This window comes from Phasianus colchicus, chromosome 3 (genome assembly GCF_987193195.1).
Source record: "Phasianus colchicus chromosome 3, bPhaCol1.hap1.1, whole genome shotgun sequence".
NCBI lineage: Eukaryota > Metazoa > Chordata > Aves > Galliformes > Phasianidae > Phasianus > Phasianus colchicus.
In genome coordinates this window covers 43,562,329-43,584,605 of record NC_143438.1, presented here as the reverse complement: position 1 = coordinate 43,584,605, position 22,277 = coordinate 43,562,329, and the positions used below count along the sequence as shown (strand labels likewise).

At 42.6% G+C, this 22,277-nt stretch overlaps 1 protein-coding gene across 4 annotated transcripts in view; it reads left to right on the top strand.

Moving 5' to 3' along the window:
* The window catches only part of GNAL (G protein subunit alpha L), a 180,611-nt gene that overhangs the window by 42,847 nt on the left and 115,487 nt on the right, over window positions 1–22,277 (top strand). Inside the window, exons 1-5 of one of the 4 annotated variants that reach the window (XM_090137351.1) lie at window positions 19,477–19,766; window positions 20,241–20,550; window positions 20,733–20,805; window positions 21,667–21,721; window positions 21,905–22,024. In XM_090137351.1, coding sequence (XP_089993477.1) covers window positions 20,412–20,550; window positions 20,733–20,805; window positions 21,667–21,721; window positions 21,905–22,024 — 387 coding nt within the window. In that variant the 5' untranslated portion in view covers window positions 19,477–19,766; window positions 20,241–20,411. Of the gene's footprint in view, window positions 1–19,476; window positions 19,767–19,845; window positions 20,551–20,732; window positions 20,806–21,666; window positions 21,722–21,904; window positions 22,025–22,277 lie in introns of those variants that run through there. The other 3 variants (XM_090137353.1, XM_031588978.2, XM_031588977.2) reach the window with 3 other exon arrangements.

Sequence of the window (22,277 nt, the reverse complement as noted above, 5' to 3'; positions counted from 1 at the left end):
CTGGTGCTTTTAAAGACTATCTGATTTCAGGTTATTTTCACTATCAGTGAGTGTCTTCACGACTCTTATGTCAGGCCACATTTTCTGCTCATCTTCTATACATACTGAGTGTTACTTAGGAGTGTTAATGAGCATATTCATCTAATTTTCAATTCTTACCCTTCATTTTCTTAAGCAGCTTCATAACCTCTAAACATAAACTCCTTCTGAGAAGACATTTTTCATATTTTCTGAGCCCTGAATAAGAGGTAACATTGGGATAGAAATTGGGAAATTGTAAAAACAAGCTCAGCAGCTTCAGATCCGCGTGTTGTGAGAGTTTGCTTGGTTTGTTTTAAAAGCCAGTGCAATCAAATTAAAAGCAGACAAAACTAAATTCGGTTCAAAGTTGGCTCACCTCAGGTTTCAGCAGGAGCTGTGAAAGCCAAGTTTAAATTGGGACAGGAAGGGAGGGAATGTGGTCAATAGCCTTAAAGTTGAGCATTTTAAATAGGAAATCTGTTTATGCCTCCAATAGCACTTGCTGTTCTGATTTGTTTAGAAAAGCTAAAACAATTCAGAACAGTGGAATTGCTTGAGGCTCTTCTGGCTTGGACTGAGCTAAACTCTGTCCAGAATTTACGCTCATCTCCAAGTTTCAGTTCAACCAGTAAAATGGAGTGATTTTGATCTTGACTTAAAACGCCATCTTCCCATTATTTTCTTCACATTTTCCTCGTTTTGCAGTATTGTATAAAGCCTTGATATTTTCTTGTCTAAAGAATACATAGTATAACTTATTCCATATACTTTCCTAAGGGAAATTTTGATTTTATCAGAAGTATTAAAAGACTGAGAGACTGGTACTAGAGAGAGTAGCAGTATGTTTTTTTGGAGGGGAATACATTGTTATTGTTCAGTGGTTAAATGCAGCAGGGGTAGTATGGCTAATTTTTAACAGCAGATAGCCGCTCACTCAGAGAGATGAAAACGTAAGAAGAATATAATCGCTAGGTAAGGATTCCAGATGAAGGCTGAGCATCAGCCTCATTCCTCACCTCCAAAAAACAGCATGGAATTTTCTGTAGGCTTTTTTTGCGTTATTTGTAATAGTTCTTTTCACTGTTTGGCTTGACCCACTTCTTCACCGTTTCTTATTTCTACTCTCCCTCCCTTCCAAAAGGCCAAGGTTTTCACCAGTGCAGTACTCACAGGAGTCTGCTGAGGCACTGAATCACTAGTAACTTCAAGCATCATCTTGGCTGATTCACTAATGCTCCCAGCTGGATTGTTCAATGATTTATGTAATATATTGTATTTATGTAGTGCAACTTATGTAATTTGTGTATTACACTCATAGAACCACAGAACAGCTTGGGCTGAATGGGACCTCACGAGTACCCAGTGCCAATCCCACACCATGGGCAGGGCTGCCCCCCAGCAGCTCCGCTGCCCAGGGCCCCATCCAACCTGGCCTTGAGCACCTCCAGGGATGGGGCACCACAGCTTCTCTGGGCAGCTGTGCCAGCGCCTCTCTGCCCTCTGAGCAGAGAATTTCCCCCTGACATCTGACATCTACATTAGAAATGTAGGGGTTGTGATGTGGAGGAAAATAACCACATCTTTTTGTCAAATACCAAAACTTTAAATAGGGGGCACAAAAAAAAAAAAAAAAAAAAGAAGAAAAAAAAAAAGAGAGAGAGAGAGAGAATTAAGCAGAAAAAATACAAGTATATACAGCTGGAACTGATGCAGTCGTGAGTACATCTCTGCAATGAGATGTGCTACATATTAGGTGTCATAGCCCAGAATTTGCAGTGCAGATGTGACATGTTCTGAGGCTCTGCAATGGTAGTTCATGGTCTTGCAGTGAGTGTGTAAAATTCAGGAACATGTGAGCTACACATGCATGCCACCTGTCCCTGCCAAGTGGCAGCAGCACCCGGACATCTTCGTGGGAGCACTGCAGCTGCCCTGCAGCTCTGCTGAGTGGTGCTGGGAACAGCTGGAGCGAGTTGGCAGAACCACGGCTGTAATGTGATGCGGAAAATAGTGCATATGTTCCTTAGAAGATCTGATCTCATAAATGTCTGTCAGCAGTGAAGGAGAGGTGATTGTGGTTTGGAGGCTTAATGAGATGTTAGTGAAAAGTGTGTTGTTAGTGGCATAAGAGTGAAGAAACTGCAATTTGGCAGGTACTTCATTCCACAGGGAGGAACGTGGGGCATATTTGACAGCATTTAAATCTGTAGTCCCTGAATGCCAGGACTCTAGCACTTGTATTTTCTTTCGTTTTCCCCTAGATCATGAAACATGTTGGTCAGGGAAGAGGTTAAAACTATTAAAGGATCACGGCTTTTCTCAAATGTAGGCAAATCCCTTACACTCCCTCCCCAACGCCACCAGTCCTGCTACCTTCCCTGTTTTTATTAGTGACAGTGTGACATTTGCATTCAGGGAGCAGGGAGATGGCATTGAACTGAAAGGAAAGAGTTACTCAGATCCTACATGGAGGAGAAGGGAACGTGGAGATGACAGGCATTTCTCCCACTCATTTCCCTCTTCTGTCAAATACCTGTATTATTCTCTTTGTCATCTGGATTCTCTGGATCTGGAGCAGGATCTTCTCTCTTCTCCCCTCCTCCCCAAGCTGAGCTGCATTTTACTGCTGCTGCTCATAACCCTTTTATTTCTATCGTCTTTCACCATAGCTTCAGTCACCTTTTCTTATTAACTTTTTTCTTCATTCTTTAATCTTCTCAGCCCTGCAAATAGATGTTCATGTTTACAGGTACTTTTCCTTTCAGAAGTAGTTTGATTCTTCTGAATTTTGTTATAGTCTAACACATTTCTTAAATATTAAAAAAGAATATTGACACGTGCCAATTCTACCATTTTCCTCACTAGTTTTCATTCAAGTCATTCAAACTGAGCACAGTTCAAATTCAGTGCTTAGCCTGTCTCTTCCATCCACTCTGTTCAAGTGAATGAAAACCGATAAGCTAGGAATTCATGTGGGTATATAGTTTTTGCAGATGTGCTGTCTCATGAGTATAAAGCTTGTGCCTGGGCTAACATTTGGGCTCCAGATCTTGTTTTCTGTTTACTTTTTTGACTGCGCAGTGAGTGCCGTACTTTGAACGTGGGGGAAAGCATTGAGACCAGTTTTCATAGTCAGAGCCCATGGTTAGATCTGGCATTTTCATCCTGTAGAACAATGAACAGCCAAGTTTTGAAGAGTTCAATTTGAGAGGTAAAGAGAAAGTTGATCGTGTCTCAGCATTAGAGATGCTTGAGTTAGGAGCATCAACACTAACAGATCCTTTCCCCTGCCTCTGCTCCAATCCCCAGGGAATGTGCTAGACTTTAGGGTAGTCTAGAAAAGCCGTATGTTTTGTTTTCTGAACTATTGAAAAGTGCCTTTTTAAATGGAAACACTTACCTGCTTACATATGATGTTAGAAATTTGTCTTTGTAGAGTTACTGAAGAGGTGGTTCTTCATTTGGAGGGGAGTGGCAGCTGTTAGTTATATAAAAACACTCTTTTCGTAGTTCTCATCCAAGACAATCCTTGACATTTCTCATTGTGTGATAGAACTTGTACTTTCTGGTCAAGCAATCCACCTTAAAATCTTACAGATTAAAAATGCTGTCATAAACAAAAATAGAGCCTGGAATGGATTGCTTGGATGAACTATTCTGCTGCTTAGGAAGACAGACGTAAGTACTCCTCTTGGCAGCATGATTTCTGCAAAGGGGAGTAGCATCTCTCTGCTCTTTTTATAGTTCTTTGAATGTGCTTAGGGAGTAGTGGATCAAAGATAATCATCAGATGATTCTTCTACTCTAAAAGGCCTTCTGTAAGTTTCATTGGGAAGGTTAACTGAGGAACCAAAATGGTCAGGGGAAGAGTAGCAGATTATTCTCATGATAATTATGTTTTGTCTGATTCTCTCTTTTAACAATGTATTTACGAGAATATTTTATCTTTATATATCTGTCAGTAGGTAAAGGGAGTTATTTGGCTACTCAAATGAAGGAAAGGCTGAGGAGCGCAGAAAGGTACCGAAGTAGGGGAACCAGCTTGGAGATGTCTGCATTTATGTCATCAGAGAGCCTATAATTTTAGTATAGCAAGAGAAAAAAAAAGCTTTATTTTTTGCTTTTGAGACACGCGTTTAAAAAGAAAGTATACAAAATAGTTTAGTTTCCAAAAGCTGTTCAAATGCCTGTTGTCACATTCTAAACTCTTTTCACCGTTTGTTGTTTACAGTTGCTCCTGGATTTGCTCTGGACAGATCTCAGACTTGTTTGTGTATGCTGAGCTTAAATTGAACTGTTCTAACTTTGATGTGGATGGCAGATAGCATTTCAGCTGCTTTCTCACAGTGATCTTCTCACTGCTGCGTCTCCCTGTTCAGCATCTCAGTAGTTGTATTTCATCTCCAATCAGTGCAGTGCTGAGACCTGGCCAGATATATATTCCTTCACTCACCCTTCCCGATGGTGTTTTGCATCAAACCTTCCTCCTCACATCTCAGTGTTATCTCTGTTATCCTTCTTTTTTATCTACCAAAGTTTTTTTAGATTTAAAATTTACCTTGAAATACTTAAAGACAAACAGTTACGTTGCCTTCATACCTGTGTTCTGGAGCAACATACAGGCTATAGCTGAGAGAAGAATCAGTGAGTACATTAGAGATGACTCTTAAAATGTCAGTTTTTTAAAATTCAATACGTATGTACCTATAGATTTAGAGAGAAAATTTGGATCCTCGCTTTGATGTCAGTACTAGAGATTCTAGAGTTGATGTTTGTAGAAACTGTTTTCAGAGAGGGGATCAAAGGAATGTTGAAATTAAATATTAATGAAATCATGAGGTATCTAGGAAAAATTCTGCCCCCTCAACCTCAATGGTTGTCAGGAATTCTTCAGAGATTAAGAAAATAAGATGAGTAGAAATGTTTTGATGACATGTTCTAGGCAGGAAATGGATCTGTGGGAGGTGGATGGGTTGATGCTGGGATTGGAGGATTTACACAGAAAGCAGGAAGAACTGGAACTGGAGAAACAGCAGCAGAGTGGTGGTGGGGAGTACCTCTCTTAGGATGTATGCATGAATGTGGTGACAGTGGTGACACAGTAAGGTTAATAGGGCCACCTACTAGTTCTGTTGTGCTATATGATAAACATGTGATAAGGTAGAGAGCTGCTGTTTTCCATAATCCCAAACAGCGGGTGAGATCTGTGTTCATGGAAGCCATTGTCCTGAGGTTAAATATCTCTGCTTACTAACAGCAGAATGTCAGCCACCATCACTGCTTTATTTAGATGATGATATTAAAACCAGGACTAACTGTGCAGCACCAAGTGCTCCAGGATCTTGGAGTCTCTAAAAAAGAGGTTGTTCCTCACAGTTCAATCTCCAGCCTGTACCATGAGAGCTTTCTTGAAAACTGAATGTGTAAATATTGCTCCAAGATGATCATTTACAAGGGCTTTTCAGTCTTCACACTGTACGGTATTGCACACTTCAATCCTACAGCATGTTTTGCAATCACCTTGCATAAGCCTGGAGGCTAAATCCCCAAAACTAACGGATTGTTTATTCTTTTTCCCTTTCATTTAGGCAGAGCGCTTAGGGAGCAGCTGTTGTGGAAACCAGTCTTTTTACATTTAAGAACCCACAATGGACAACCCTAATTGCTTATTGGTACCTTAGAGCAATAATTTGCAGCTCACCAGTTCTTTACATGGCATTCAGCTTTACTACTGTAACTGCAAAAGTGTGTCTTAAACTGGAAAAAATTAAACAGGAAACAAAAATGTCCCACGCAACTTTAGATCCCCTTTTTTATATTCAAGAGGGATGTACAACTTAAACCCCTCTAATGTGCCGTCTGCCAAAACCACTCTGCTGTCTGTAGTGATGCCCATTTCCAGCTGGAGCAGGCTACACTTCCTCATGAGCCTATGGGAGAGTCTCCTGTGTTACAGTCACTCCCCATCAAACAATCAGGCACATGTCTTCTGTGACCAAAATGCAGACTCCCACATCTCATACTGGGTATGCTTTTGGAAGAAGACATTCATATCTGCTTGCCATCTTGTGACAAAAGCATGCCAAACACACGGCTGGTTTTGGACCAGTAATGCATGTGGCAGTGGAGACATCATGGAGAAAGAAGGAGTAGAGCAGTAAGGAGGACTGGAAAGAAGAGAGTAAAGGAGGGCTGCAGGGAGCGGGCCTTCTGGTTTCTTCAGCCTAGCTTTTAGAGCAGACACCTCTTGGCTGTGCTTTATATATGATTCCACAGGCATACTCATAGTATGATGCTGTGGCTTCACTGAAGTCTTAGAGGTGCTTGATATTATCCTATTCTGGAGACCTTTGTTAATTTTTATCAGAAGCAGTACTTTGGATGCTTGATTGATTGATACATTGTGTTGTGTGGACCTGTAGCATAATTGCTGGTGCTATTTTGGCAGCAGCCTATTGTGTTCTTATTTTGGGGTTTCTGTCTTCTTGTTGCTGCTGTTCTGGCGTTTGAAACTGTACAGAATTACACAGCCAGTGATCTGCAATAAAAATCCGGTCTTTCTTTCCTTCTCTAGAGAAATGAATTATAAATGTCCTTGTTGCCAAGCTCTTGATAACTATATAAGTGGGAGAACCTCTCAGTGATATACCTTAATAGCAGAATTAATGATGTTTGAGCTTAAGTCTGTTTGTTGAGACTTCATTAGCTTTTCAGCTGAGAAAGCAAGTGGGGGAAAATGTATTTCAAATGCATGAATTGTGCACTGGGCCACGCTGGGAGACAGGCAGCCAGCTCTGTCCTGTGCAGCACTTTATTCCCATTAGTATACTGCTTTTGTTTCTTTCCTGTGTTGCATATATTATGGCTTTATTTCACCTATAATTTACTTCTGGGCTGGACATTTTTGTTATTTTAAAGTCTAAATGTTTACATGCCCAGGAGAGTGTTTGTGTGTGCGTGTACCTTTTTTCTCAGGTTTCTGTGCTGTGTTGTCAAAACTGAAAATCAAACACATGAGCAGTTTTTACACAGTGATCAGTTCTTAGACAATCCTCCTTAGGGTTTGTTTTTGTTTTGGTTTTTCTTTCAAACTGTCTTCTTCCTAAATACTGAAATGTGTCTGAATTGGAAGCTTGCTAAACATTTCATATCTTTGATGAAGGGCAGACCCCTGTGCTCAACTTCTTAATCTCTTGCAACGAGCTCTGTCAGTTTTTTAGAACAAGAGGATCTTATTATAGTCATAAAAGTGGAATCCAGTACTCCATATTACAGTACTGGATTTTATTTGCAGAAAAAAACCCTTTTAATGAGTGTGAATTCTTGGTACTAAGAGCCAAAACTCATGTTCTAGTGTTTATTTTTTACTATTTGGCATGTCCTCAGACAATTTGTTTGTTGTGCTGGATCATCACGGGGTCTGTTAGATCATCTAATTGAAAAAAATAAAGGGAGTTTGTTGTCCTGGAACTGCTCCAGGAGTTGTTTGTTCCATAGCCAAGTCCCTCCTATGCTCTAACTATGAGGTCATCTCCATAAGTCACATTTATTATGTTTAATTTATTTCCCCGTTACAAACTTGGAATCTAAAACTTTTTAATTAAATATACGGCATAACATGCATTTGAAAAGCAGCAGTGTAAATTGCTTCTCTCAGGTTAGCCACCTGGCCTTCAGCCTTAGGTTGAAGGTTATTCGTTCTGCACTCCAACAGAAATGCACTGATTGTTATTGCTGATGATAACTACATCTACTGCTAAGATATGAACAAGGCACTGAAAGATAGGAAAAGCATTTTTAAGAGAAAATGTATTTCTATTTGAGCAAAAAACAATAATCCGGCAGCCAGAATGTCTGCAATATTTTCTTTTTCAACCTGATTTTTCAGCAACGGTAGTTGTTTGGGAGATATCCAACAACACGCTCAGTCTAATAACAACAACCTTGCAAGTGTATGTTCATTTCTGTTCTGAGTTTTCCAGGTTCTTTCTAAACAAGAACTTTCTAATCAAGTTAGTCTTGAAAGATGTATTTGAGGGTAGGGAGTGTCTGCTTTTCTTTTATTAGAGATCATTCGAATCCTCATTTGCCACTTAAAAGGTACACCGAAAAATGGAGTTGCTCTTCAGGATTTTATGTACTGATCTCTGAACTTAACTTTTTCAGGAAACGGAAGACTTACTTATTGCCTCCTTTGACGGAGAGATTTCTATGCCCCATAAATCAGGAAGGAGAGTTTCAAGGGCTAGCTCCTGTCACTAGGTAATTACATATTCAGCGCAATCTCCTGAAACGTCTGTCATTTGTGTCAGAAAGGAAAACAGACTTCTTCTGACAGCTTCATCTCATAAGCATGAAAACTGGGAGGTAGGGGGTTTAGGGGAGTTTATTGTGTTCCTTTATAGTGGTTACGAGCTCTTACACAACTCTGTGAAATCATCTGTGTGATTTCCTGATGCTGCCAGCACTGATTGTTGCTGTGGATGGCAGGTATGGAGGAGTCCCAAGTAAGGAAGTTAAAAAGGTGAAAGTAAGAGCAGAGGTCATTTAAAGAAAAGAGAAATGCAAGTTTTCGAGGAAGGAGTGTATAAGAATTAGAGAATGTATCTTTCAAAAAATGATAGGTGAGTTCTGACAATTAGTTATGGAAAGCAAGTAAAAGAGACTGGGGCACAGAAAGAAAAGGGAGGTAGTATTGCTTAATGCACTTACATCCTATTCTAAAGATAGCCATCTAAATAAAAATTTCAGTGGTGTTGCAGAGCAATTGTAGACCAGGATGTATTCAGTTTGCACCAGCTGCTTGACCTTGCCTTGCTGCTGACTGCAGTGAGGCAGTCGCTGTTGTGACCAGCACTGTCACTGGGCTGCCGTGGAGAGGTGTGTGAATACCCATCAGCAGCTCAGCAAAATCTGGGGACTGTCGTACTGAGTCCTCTGCTGCAGATTGTTCAAGTTCAAAGCAAACCTCTATCATTTTTCCAGTTCTGTCACCCCTGCAATAATTCATTTGGGCTGTCTGGCCTGACAGGAGCTAAGGATTAAAACACAAGTGAGGATGCATCTTCTCTTGCAGTTAACCTCATCACTCGGCTGTCATTTTGCAGCACAGCCAGTCATGCTAAATTTCTGCTGACTTTTAGTAGCTTGAATGTAGGTTCTGAGGGATTTTTACATAGGAACGACAGATCCTTTTTTTTTTTTAATGCCACTTTCTACCCCCCAGAAGGGGAATATCAAAGAGCGAGGTCCATCTTGAACAGTGAAGCAGCGTGGCAAAGTTCCTGGAAGTTGCAGGTGAACTCCAATTGCTCAAACGTATAAACAGATACTTTGAACTTAACCTGTTAGTTTCAAGTTTGAAAGCTGTTCTTTGTGTGTAACCACAGATCTAGGTACTCTTCAAAGGGGTATCTATCTTTTTACTTGCAGGATTCTTGGGAACATCTATGTCTGCCCTGTAAGCAGGTCAGTAAGCAGACAACTCTATTAGTACAAGAAGTTATGGAAGTCGGGATCCACAGTGAAGACCTCACAAAGTAGCTGGGAAAGTAAAAGGAACACCAAAACGCAAATGAGGGTAGAGGTGCAAAATGGGAGTTCGGCACTTGGTGTAACAGAATTAATTTGGTCATGGAGAAAGCAAAATAGGCATTCCCAAAAATTGAAAGTGGCAAGTATACCATACATAGTCAGTTAAGAAACCCATGCTAGAAAGAAAAAATAATAGTGGGTGTTTATGAGAGACAATTCAATATATGTTTTGATCAAGATGAATATGATTTATCTAGAAGTGGTGTAGGAGAAAAACGTAGTTCAAGTCTCTGGCTTGATGTGGTGCTGGAGATTGGAAGAGATGTTGTGGACTATGAATGGACAAATATTTTAATGTAATGTCAGAATGAGATTGTGGTGTTTTACTGGATTCTCATAAACTTAATAAATTTGGCTTAGCTGGTGGTGGAAGATTGTGAAAAATGATGGCTTTTCAGTGTTTGTCAATCCAGTTTTTTGAAAAATTTCAGTGTGCGACTTCTGGATTTCAAGCATGTTATCTATAAAAAGTTGCTGTAAACCTACTGGAATTTTGGGTTTTGTAACCTAATTGCAGCATTCTACAATGATCTTTTTTAAGTTTCAAGCTGATGTTTGTCTAAAATAGCTTAACTTGGTCATGTACTTTGTCTCCTATTTTGAAAAGATTCAGTCATTAAAAGAAGGTTTGGATTTCAGCTTTTAATTTCTTAGTTTAAAACTCACAAGGTGATTATTTCTGAACTCTCATACAAGATATGCCACCAACAGAGTGCAAAAACATTCACTCGCACATGGGTCTGGCACACAGACAGAGCAAAGGTCTATTTTTATTAGTGAAATTTTCTTCTGGGAGAAGGAATAAATAAAGGATTTGAAGGAAACAGAGCCATGTGAGGTGAATTCGTACCAAAAGACCAACATTCTTGTGCGTATGTGTGTGTGTGTGTTGTCAGTAATACACTGACAACATACCTATTAGCTTAGACTTTTACTTACGTCATTCCACGTGGAGAAGGAGGAAGTTGTTATCTGCTGCTTGCTTTTCAGTTTTATCTTCAGGGAAATTCAAGACTGCCACAGTGCATTGAGAGGTAAATGCTAATTTTCATACGTATTGGCATCAGTGCTCATGGGGCATTTTATTCAAATTGTACAAAGCCATAGTTGTGGTAGGATCTGGAAGGAGGGAATTGTATCAGGCTCTAAAAGGTCAGGATGACAGCTTCTGAAAGAAATGACATATGGTCACGATATCTGTACTGCAGGGTAATTTATAATGGTGGGGTTTTTTTCTGCTTTCACTTCTGTGAAGGATCACTGAGGTTGGAGTAGTTTCATGAGATCTGGAGATGTGAGTTGTTTGCCCCTATGGCATTTCTCATAGGCTCAGGTCAATGACAGCTTATCGACTGACAGAGCCAGTGGATTCACAGGGACTGATAAGCATGCTGGACAGGACCATGACAAAAGAACTGCTCTAAGTGAAGAGAAGCATCAAAATATATTGTTAACTTATTTTCTTATGAAAGAAGTGGATTCATAAATGCCACTGAAAATGATTGGTCATGAGCAGAAGTGCTAAACTGAGTGTAAAAGCTTTTCTCATGGTAAAACTCGTTGGTCACCCGCTCTCCAGCTTTACTTTCCAAGTTATTAACACATCACTAGGAATACACTCATTTTGGCTTGCTGCCATGCAGTGCAGTTGCTCAAATGTATTTCCTGCTAGTAACCTTTATTTCCATTTCACAATGACTTCTGATCACTGATTATTATATCTCTAGATTAACTCACCTTGAATCCATTTATAATCTATGTAGAGAAATAAGCATTTCAGGGGAGGAATCTATGAGATAATAATATAGTCATGCTCATAATTTTTGGATTTTAAACATCTGCATTACTGAGATACATTGCACCCCACATTTGATTTATTATATAAGCTTGATACCTGGTAAGAAGCTTGGCTGTAGCAATCAGCATTTAGCCAGCAGAACTGCATTGTATGAGTTGATCCTTTTCACTGCAGCTGGTTAAGTTTGGTATTGATAACATCTTGCATAATGCATATGATTTTAACTCTTAGTGCACATAGCATTGGTCCCTACTAGGCATAATTATAGCCTATTTTTATGTGGCCCATAGCAGAGGTTGCTTTTCTTACCAGCAATGTAATATTAGCCCCCAAAATGTTTGAGTGAGCAGATTCCAAGCATAGGCTTAATATTCATAGTGATGTTAGAGTTTTCAGATGTCCAATAAAAAATTAATAAATAAATGAAAGCACTGTAGTACTCATTTGAACAGACACAAGCTATAAAAAAAAAATCATTATTTTGCTATCATTTAATACATATTATGCAGCATGGATTTGCCTAACTTAAAAGTAAGCCAAATAGTGCCAAAGTATTAATTAGTGATAAAGATTGACTTCTTAAATTATCTTAATTGTTTTGATAACAAAAATTAAAATGATCATTTTCTAAGGTCATTCTAATTCTTTGAGTAATTCTCAGATTTAGTTCTTGAAATCTGATAGTGTAATTTCAAAAACCGAAGAAGTCCCTTACTTAATAGGTATGTATCTGCATTTGTATATCTGTCAATATTTTGAATTTTTGAAGTGCAGTCTATCCACTCAGTATATTCCAAAAAACATACAGAGGATCACAGAATCCCAGGGGTTGGAATGGACCTCAGGAGATCATCGAGTCCAACCCACTGCTAAAGCAAGTGCCCTACAGTAGGTTGCGCAGGTAGGCATCCAGACAGGGCTTGAATATCTCCTGCACATTCAGTAAGTTCATGGCAACAAAATGCCATAAATATAAGGTCTAAAATCATGTAATATAGCTTATGTACTCTCACTAGTACTAGTTCAGATTTCCACAGACAATTGAAAGTACTTACAGTTTACAGGAAGAGAAACACAGAATACTTGGCACTACTGAAGGTATGTTGACTCAGCGTCAGTTCTGGGGGGATGGGGTTAATCTTTGGCTGTGAGCTCTGTGCCCTTCATTGAAGACAACCACCAGCTCACATTATAAGTTACATAAAATCTTAGAGACAATGTATGGAAAGTAACAGTATTAAACGTTGAAGTTTACACACTTGACATTGACACTTCAGTGATAGCTTTTCTTCTTTTTCCTCACTGTCTGCAGAACACACAGAGAAGCAATCTGATGGTTTAGAAATCTGTAAAAAATAGAGATAAATCAAGTTAGGGAAGCAGTATGGTAAAGGCATGAAGCAAGCCTGAGGAGATTCACAGATTAGGGCCGAGGCTATTGTTTGTTGACACAATAGAAGGAACAAGTTCGGAAGGTGTGTGGACGCCTGCCACATGTGGCCTCTTCCACTCAGCAGGACAGGGCTTCCACGACAGCCTGGTGACAGGCAGCTGAGGAGAGGGGCCTCCATCTCCGGCTCTCATTCTTCCCTAGGACAGCAGAGCCACTCTTCACCAGGGGCTGGTCTGGAGATGTGGTTTTCTGCAGTCACCTCTTCCAAGTCCATGCTCTTCTGAGGGCTCACAATGCTAGTTTTTTTGGTCTCATTGCATCTCAAGGTAGAATTATTAAATTAGATGAAGCAGTTTGCATTGCATTGTATTCAGTAGTTTTCTCTAGTTGTGGGAATGCTCTCTTGTACTTCTCTCAAAAGCAGTGTTACACCTTTGATTTTTGTCAAGAGAAAGCAGAAGGCCCCAGCCCTCATGGCCCAGGCTACTACATGCCTTACGTGCCCATTGCTGGCAGCCACAGGGATCACTGGCCTGATCTATCTCAGCCCCCCAGTCTCTTTGATACCAGCTGTCCTTCCCTACCTCCTCATAGCTCTTCTCTCAACCTGTGCCAGCTTGCCATTGTTTCTCTTGAATGGAGGAGACCACAATTAATATCAGAATATGAGGAATACCCTATTTGACATTTACTGGGCTGTTTTGTTTTGCTTTGTTTTGTTTCATAGAATCACAGAATATCCTAAGTTGGAAAGGGTCCACAAGGATCAAATCCAACTTCCAGCCCCATACAGACCACCCAAAATTCAAACCGTATGTCCGAGAACATTGTCCAAATGCTTCTTGGACTCGGGCTGCTTGGGGCCATGCCCACTGCCCTGAGCAGCCTGTTCCATGCCCACTGCCTTCTGGTGCAGAACTTTTTCCGTATATCCAGTCTTTGTTCTCACAGTGTGGCACTTTGATAGCTCATGGTCATTTTGAGGTCAAATTTATCCTGAAATCAATCTTTATAATGATGACTGTATGACAATACGTTCATGCAGAGAAGCTGCATCTGAGATGCAGTAATAATTCCTGTTTGGATATTTGCTATCTTATCATTGGCTTTTGTGGCCTGAATAATTTTAAAATGAATGGCATAGAAAATATTTATGTGATGTACTGTGTTTACAGGTGTAATCCTTGAATCTTTCTGAACATACAGATGTCCATTGTCAAGCACTGTAAGTCATGGTATAGAGCACAAACATTTCAGTGGCAAAGGGAAGTTTTCACCCAGCTCAGTGTCATTTACATGTTGAGATAGAGCATCCTGAAGTGCATTCTTCCAAGCTGTCTTGTAGGCAGAGTGTTACACTGGTTTGTATTTCTGGTAAATGTTTTGCAGGAGTAACCTATTAATAGCTGATTTCCCTACATGAGCAGGCAGCACCCTATGCTGTTTAAAGGTTAAGAACGGATTTGTAAATGGAAATTTATAGTGGTTATTTTTGTTGAAATCAAGTGTACTCAATTAGCATCCATGTAGAAGAGCTACATTAAAGAATACAATAGTCATCATGTATCTAATGATCCTTTATTAGCAGATTATGATCGTATCTTTATTAGTGTTATTAATTGTGCTGACAGTGTGGCTGACAGGTGAAGCCATTTCTTATTACAGTAGCTTTTGTGCCACAGAATCAGGATCAGAAAATGCAGTTCCTGAAGTTTTGCCTGTTATGAAAAATAGGCTGCAAAGAAATGGAAGCACATCTTGTGACTGTGTTTAGTGACACAGGTGGCAGATTGCTGTAGCTGATTCTGAGCAGGAAGAGCTTGCATATAGGTAGACTTAAAGTCTTTCAGGCTTGGTTCACATTTACATATTGTGTATGAAAATTAGGACTAGGACAGGGTTGTTCGGAGTCATTAAAGTTGAATTCCAGTATAAACCTGGTTTTAGAAAGGACAGCTTGGGTCAGCGAGTCATGTCCCTTCGATTACAAGCAAACGTGATAGCTATTTAATCCAAGAGATCATCTGCTTTACACAAAAATACCTGTAACAATCCTAAGATCTATACCACAAAAGGCCAAGATGAGCATGACACAACAATTATGTGTTACAAGCAATGTATGGGGTAAGACAAGATAGATGAATGAGGAGAAAAACACTGTGTATTTAGTCAGTGAGTGTGATGTTTCATCTGGGTTTACTAGTCCAGACTCATGCAGTGAAGCACAAGCTGTATTCCCGCAATAAAGATTGTTGATGCAGATCAGGGTATGAGACTCCACACAGCCTAGCAACGTTATTTCCTGAAGCCATTTTTACCAATTACTCGTGTGTAGTAACATATAGGGATCCTTAAGCAGGGTTAGAACATGGACTGACTTACTTTGAACTTACCAGTGCTTCTTGGTCTTGCAGATGCATTAATGTGCACTCACTAAAAAAATGGTTGCCCAATTCCTTGATTCGTGTCAACAGATCTGTATGAGAGGATTGCCTTAATTTATAAAGATTTTCTGCTGGGGGACACTGTTTACCATTACATCATCCAGAAGATTTACAGCATAACTTTGAATTTGGGCGTCAACAACATAACTATGTAGAGATTTTTTTTATAAAAATAAGTCAGCCTTAATTATCTTAATTTCTCAGGCAGAAGAGCTAAAACCCAAAAAGTTGAAGTGTATCTCTGTATTTACATCAAGATGAGAGGTGATACGAGCACACATAACATAGAGATATGATTGTCGGATATGATTGTGGTAAATGTGGTGACAACCTAACTTAGCAGAATGTGGCCTAGTGGAGGTGGTGTCAGAACATGCTGTGACTGTCACAGTTCTGCTAACACATGTGAGTTAGAGGTGAGGCTAAGGCATGTCTTGCGTATGTTCAGTGTCATAACAGATTTTTTTCCCTAGTTTCTCACTCCTGGTCAAATAGGGTGAACATGATAGTCAACCTGAGCGTTTACTATGACATTCAGAATTCTTTATCATATATAAAATTCATTATAAACTGAAGATAAATTATTCAGCTTCACTGTTACAGCTGTGCAAGGTGTTGGTCAGCACATTGCACAGAATCCAGGACATGTCCCACATATAGATATTTTTCCTCTCATTTTTCAAGTAGCAACCACAGCGATAATTCTAGCACTATAGTGTGCTAGAACTACTTCTGTATTTGTTTATGAATAACCTTCTAAGCTAATGGGATATGAGCATATTTTGCTTGGCTTCACTTAAATCTATTTAATCTTGAGCACTCCCCTGAAAAACTGATTAGAATTAATTTTTGATTGCCTCAAAATTTGAATGTATTACTTTGCTTATTTAATTTAGGAAGGGGCTGGGGGTGTCCTCAGAGACCCAAATCAAGTAAAACTTTCCATATCTGGGGATACTGCCATGAAAGTGTCTGTTTTTCTAACCATGCAACATATCCCATAATAGAGGGTCTCAAATTCATGAAATGAGAGCTTGTCCTTTTGCTCATTGCAAAAGCTTCTGTGTCATGTAGCTTAACAGTATTACTTGACTGTAATATGTAATAATTGAACCTCACAAGGTTACTCAGCCTATTCAATGTGACTAGGCCCTTGCTGGATTTCAGTCTTAGTCAGCAACTTCTGCTTGGAGTACTGACAGATGGAAGTGTGTGCATTGCTGCCGTGCGAGTCTGTCTTTGCAGAAAGGGATTTCTAGTCTGAAAAACCAAGTCATAAGCACATGAATTATCTTACCAGTCTGAACATCAACTGAGCTGACTGGGATTTCCACACCAGGCGTTCCCCATTCTCTGTTTCCTCCCAGGATGTGGATGAGGAGTAGCTAGCTTGGAGAAGGAATAACCAGCTCGAGCGAAAGAGGATTGTCCTCTTTCTCTAATGTGATCATACCACAAAGCTGCTTTTCACCTGATGCTTTTCCGTGCAGGCTTCTGTGGAGCATCTGGCCTGCTAGCACGCTTCTTGGAATGAATGCTCCCCTTCATAACTGCTCTCTTGGAGCAAAAGGCTATCATCCTCATTTCTGCTGGCTGCTACCTTCAGTTCTTCTCTGGAAAACTCTGCTTTATTTTCAAACCTCTTTACTTTTACTCCACGGACTTCCACCAGACCATTTCACCTCCCTTTTGCTATGCTCACCTGTGCTCTTCAGTGCCTCACAAAGGAGCAGCAGAGGGGTGAGCTGCTTTGCCAGGCCAGCGATTTAGCGGTAATTGGAGGAGAGTGGCAAAGGAATGGGGACGCTACAGCTGGGTCAGGGAGCCACAGAACTGCCCCCTCCTGAGGCTGACTCTTTCCTGCATCACTGAGTTTGTCCTTAATCCATGGAATGAGGTCTATTCGGAGTGAGTGTGGACTCAGACCTTTTCATGGTTCATCAGGGGAAAGAGCTCCCCTCCAAGTTTTTATAAGGACTTCTCTGAGGTGACAGGTTTAAACACACCAGGTGAAAGGTTAGATTATTTACTGTGGCATTTACTTGTCTGCATACCGTGTGCTGTGTATTTACCAGATCCATAGTCAGTATTTTTCATACAGCCAGAGTCATAATTTTTCAGGTTCCTGGTTCGTGTATCTTACAAAAATCCAAATGTAGCATTCCAGGGAGTGTGTACTTTTGTGTTAATATTTGACAGCTGCAGGGAGACAAACTTACCAAGAATTTATTACCAGGGAGAAATAATTATTTTTCTTGAATACCTATGCAAATAACCATTTATTTTTCTCTTTTCAGACTGTGGTTTGATAATGAGGTGGAGTAAAAGCATGAAAAAGAGAGGTCAGTGAGTAGAGGCAGCTCAGGTCACGAAGCATTACCCAGCTAGTGCAGTGCCCAGGCTTGAGGACAGTGACAGTACAGAGGTCAGAGACCCCTGTGAAAGCCGAGGCAGGAAGACTGACAAGCAGGAAGAGTCTGTTTTCCCACTGCTTAGCTCCCCCAAAAGTTTTTATTAACATCCATTTTTTCATTGCTTTGTCTTTGTGAAACAGACCAAAAGCCACAGAAGGGGCTTTATAAGGGAAGATGGCCTGCAAAGGGTCTGCAGGGTTTCTGTTGAAAAACCTCCTCTGCCTCTACATAACATTTTCAAGAAAATACTCTGCATCAGTCGTGCTGTAGATTAGAGGAGCAAGGAGCAACAGGATCTGTGGAGCTGTGTCTGTAGGAGCTCCTTCTTTACTGGTTCTTACTGAGTTCTGTCCCTTTTTGTGGGCAATTTAGTCCAAACAGAACGGGCAAAAGAAGCTGCTCTGTGATGTGGCAGGGGCAATAGCTGAGCTATCAGTTTTCTTCCATTCAAGTGTATGAGTACAACCTCTTTGCTTATAGCTTGGGCTCAGCAGCACTCAGCCTGAGTAGGAACCTGCAAAGGAGAGTGAGACATGAATTTTTATATATACATATCCATATGTATAAAGATCTGACAGGGCAGGAGCAGTGCGAAATATCTTGCTTTCAAGAGGACCAGGAACTTGAGGAGGAGGATGCCATGTTGGCTGACTGGGAAGAGCAGGGAGAATCTCCTTTTCCTTGGATTCCCAAGATTTTGCTTTTATCCATGTGTGATTTGTTCTAGAAGCTTGTTTGCTAAAACAGCATTGCTAAAAGTATTACTAGAGGCAGGTTGGATAGCATCCTGTTTAGGCTCACAGTTGGGTTTTTCTGTGTGCAGAAGACACGTATGCATGTGATAACTTTGATTTCTCTCTGGGGGAAAAAAAAATGTGCAGTGTGCGAAGAGGGTGAGAGCTGCTTCTGTGATTGCTGTTATTTCTAAGATTTTGTAGTTCTGAATGTGCCAGAATAAGGAGTGCTGCATTTGGGAAGGAAAAAAAAATAGGAAGAGCACGAATATAATTACAGCCAAAAGTTGTTTCTGGGCACAGGTCGCTTGCACGTGTCATTCTTCAATTGTGTGATCTTTTCTCAGGAGGAAGAGACCCAAAGGGGTCATGGGGTTTGCAAGGGGGAAGAGAGGAAATGAGAAACACTTTCCCTTTTTCGGAGAAAGGTAAAAGCAGGATATACCACGATCCTGTCAAGTCCTGTTGGCCCTGAGCCTTGTCTCAGCTAGGAATAAACCTGCACCAAATATCCCCACCTTAGTATATACAGGAACAAAACTGTTAAGGAGGAGCTGGGGAAGAAACAAGGCCAAAACCAGCTAGATTTGGAACACAGCAACTTAAGCACTGAAATAGGAAATAAACATGGCTCCACTCATCTTGTGCATCTTATCCTATCCCTTCTGCCAGCGAAGAGCAGCAAGTTGTGTGTCTCCTCCCTTGAGCCGTTCACGCTGCAGCCCCAAAAACTGCAGGTGGCGTGAATTGTGCTTCCAGTCCCACCTGTGTCAGAGGACAGGAAAATAGAAATGGGGAAAAAACATTCGGTTCTAAAAAATGGGCAGTCTGATGCTCGCAAAGGCATATTTTGGCCCAGCAGAACCTATGGATTTTTACCTGTAGTATTCTCCCCACACACACACTGCCTGTGCAGGGAGGAAAAGGAAACGGCGATCGTGTAAGGAGGAGAATGAAACGGTGTCCATGTTCTAGACCGAACAGGGCCATCAGCACGGGTACCTGGCACCTGGGTGCCATAGTGCCTCCTGAAAACAGAAGCGAGCACAGGTGGAGCGCTGCCTGTTCTCCTTCGTCGTCTGCGCCTCCACAGCGGGAGCGCAGCTTCGGCAGTTCTGGAGGAATAGCAGTGTTTGGAAAAGCGGGGTGCCGGTATTTCGAGCCGCGGGAGGCTCCGCGCCCACCCTTCCTTCGCCGCTCCCGCGCCTTCGCGGCTCGCATCGTCGGGGCCGCGGGGCTACGGGCGCCGCTCCCCGCGGCGGGGCGGGCTCAGCGGGGGGCGGCCGGCCGCCTCCTCGGGAGGAGGAGGCCGGGAGCCGCGGGCCGACGCGGCGGCTGCCTCCAGCGGGCGGCGGATGCCAGCTCCAGGTTTTCGCGGCGGCAGGGCCGGCGGGCGGGCGAGGGCCGCGGGGCGCGGCGGGGCCGGGGGCGGCGGGGGTCGGCGGGCGCGGGGGCGCGGGCCCCGCGGAGGCGGCAGGCCTCGGGCCGGCGGGGCCTCAGGTGGCGGGGTCCGGCTCCCACCTTTCTCCCCCGCCTTCCCCGCGCGCAGGGACTGCGGGCTGCCCGTTTCCTGGTCTGGCAGGGAGAGGCAGTGCTGAGTTCGAGAGACAAAAATAGCCCTTCACGGAGAAATATAGGGATCGCGCGTGCGGCGGGGAGGGAGCGGGGAGAGCGGCACCGGGCTGCTGCCAGGAGGAGCCCGCCTCGCCTCGCCGCTCCCCTCGGTGCTCGTTAGGCGTTGCTGCGCGGGTCTCTCCCCCCGCCCCTCCCGGCTCGGCGCGGCCACCTCGGCCCCTCGCATCCCTCTCGGGGAGGAAAACAAACAAACTCTGTTTTGATCAGAGCGCGGCCAGAGACCATTTTATTTGAGCAAAGCGGGGGGAAGAAGCGAAGAGAGAGCGCCGCGGAGATACCGGGATTTAAAGCCTGCTCCTCGCCGCCCCCCTCCCCTCTCCCCCCGTAAGACCCCGGTGCGCGCAGGCAGCAGCCTGACATCCCTCCCGAGCGGCGGCGATGGGGTGTCTGGGCAACAGCAAAACGGAGGATCAGCGTATCGATGAGAAAGCGCAGCGAGAAGCCAACAAAAAAATAGAGAAGCAGTTGCAGAAGGAGCGGCTGGCTTACAAAGCGACGCACCGCTTGCTTCTGCTGGGTAAGGCGGCGGGGCAGGGCAGGGCAGGGCCGGGGGGGGCTGGAGGGGCAGAGAGCTGCCCGAGCTCCGCGCAGGGCCGGGCCGGGCGCGCCGCGACCCGCGGATGCCGGCGGAGGTGGGAGATGCTGCGCGCCCGCAGCCCGGCCCGCGTGTCACCGCGCGCCCTCTCCTTTCTCTTGCAGGGGCCGGCGAGTCGGGGAAAAGCACCATCGTGAAACAGATGAGGATCCTGCACGTCAATGGGTTTAACTCAGAGTAAGGATCGCCGGCGCTCCGGGGCTTGTTTTTCGTTAAATGCCGGGAGAGCTGGTTGAGGTCGGGAAATTTCTGCCCGCATCCTCCGTTCCGGTGGCTCGGCGCTGCGTTTTGGGGAGGGAGGGGGACAGGGGAGCGAGAATAAGGAAATAGCTGCTGCTGCTGCTGCTGCTGCCGCCTGTTTGCGTTTCTGCGCCTGGCCCCCTTCACTGTACCTTACACTGTTGCTACTGCAGCGCTTGACAGGCCCCTGTGTAGCAACAACATGGCGACTACTTTTACATAGAAGCAAATAACTCAATATTGCATCTGTCTGCAATACAAAAATATATGTCAAGCCGCATTCAGGATGACAGTGGCTGCTGTTTTTCCGGTATTTGGCTTAGTGTAAAACTGAAACTAATTTGGCACATTTGTTAGAAATCACCCTGATTTCTGAGAGTGCATCGTTTTCTCTCTCAAGTGCCCTTTCCTGGAAATCACGATTAATCCATAGCGTTAATTTCAGATATCTGCTGATTTTGAGCTGTGCGTTATTCATTTAGTGCATGTCCGCAGCGTGCCGTGGAAATGAACAAAACGGGAGAATGATTTCCAGTTCCGTCAGGGGAGGCTCTGCAGATGTGGCTGCGATCCTCTGGTTTAAGAAAATATGAGGGATGAATGGGCATTGCTCTTCGTGCTGTGCGAGAAGAGGAATAAGCAGAAAGATGTATTTGCCTTGCTGTTGTTTTCAATTAGTTGGTGTAGCGATTGAAGAGCAGATAAAGAAGCAATCAGTGGGGAAAAAAAAATAGATGCAAGTGACTGAAGTGCTTTGGGAATCAAATTCAAAGTGTAAATCTTTCTGTTTTAACACAGAGAAAAGAAACAGAAAATACTGGATATTCGGAAAAATGTTAAAGATGCGATTGTGGTAAGAACATGCTTTATTCTATTCTTAAATGCTTGGGCGTAGCGGAAATGGTCAGAACTGTGCTCTCTAAGATTGTGCAGAGAGAAATCCTATTTTGCTGATCAGATTGGATTATCTTCTATTGATCCCGCATCTTAGATTTATCCAGATTAATGTGTTTGTTTCTGTTTTATCCAATTCTAGACTATAGTTTCAGCTATGAGCACTTTAATACCCCCAGTTCCATTGGCCAACCCAGAAAACCAATTTCGAATGGACTACATCAAGAGCATAGCTCCTCTTTCTGACTTTGACTATACACAGGTAAGAAGAGAAAACGCTGCTTTATTCTGCATTAAGGGGGAATGCATCTCTTTGCTTTGATTTGCTGATGCATTGTTTGCTTTGTTGGTGGCTTGTTTTCTTTTACTTTTTGGAGGATGCTCCTGAGGAGAGCTCGTGCCATCGTTACCTCTGGCTTAACTTTCCTTCAAGGCTTTGGTGGTTGCACCTGTTCTAGTGTTTGTTTTCAGCGTTAGTTTGTTATTGCTGATTTATTTGCAGATGTTTGTAAATG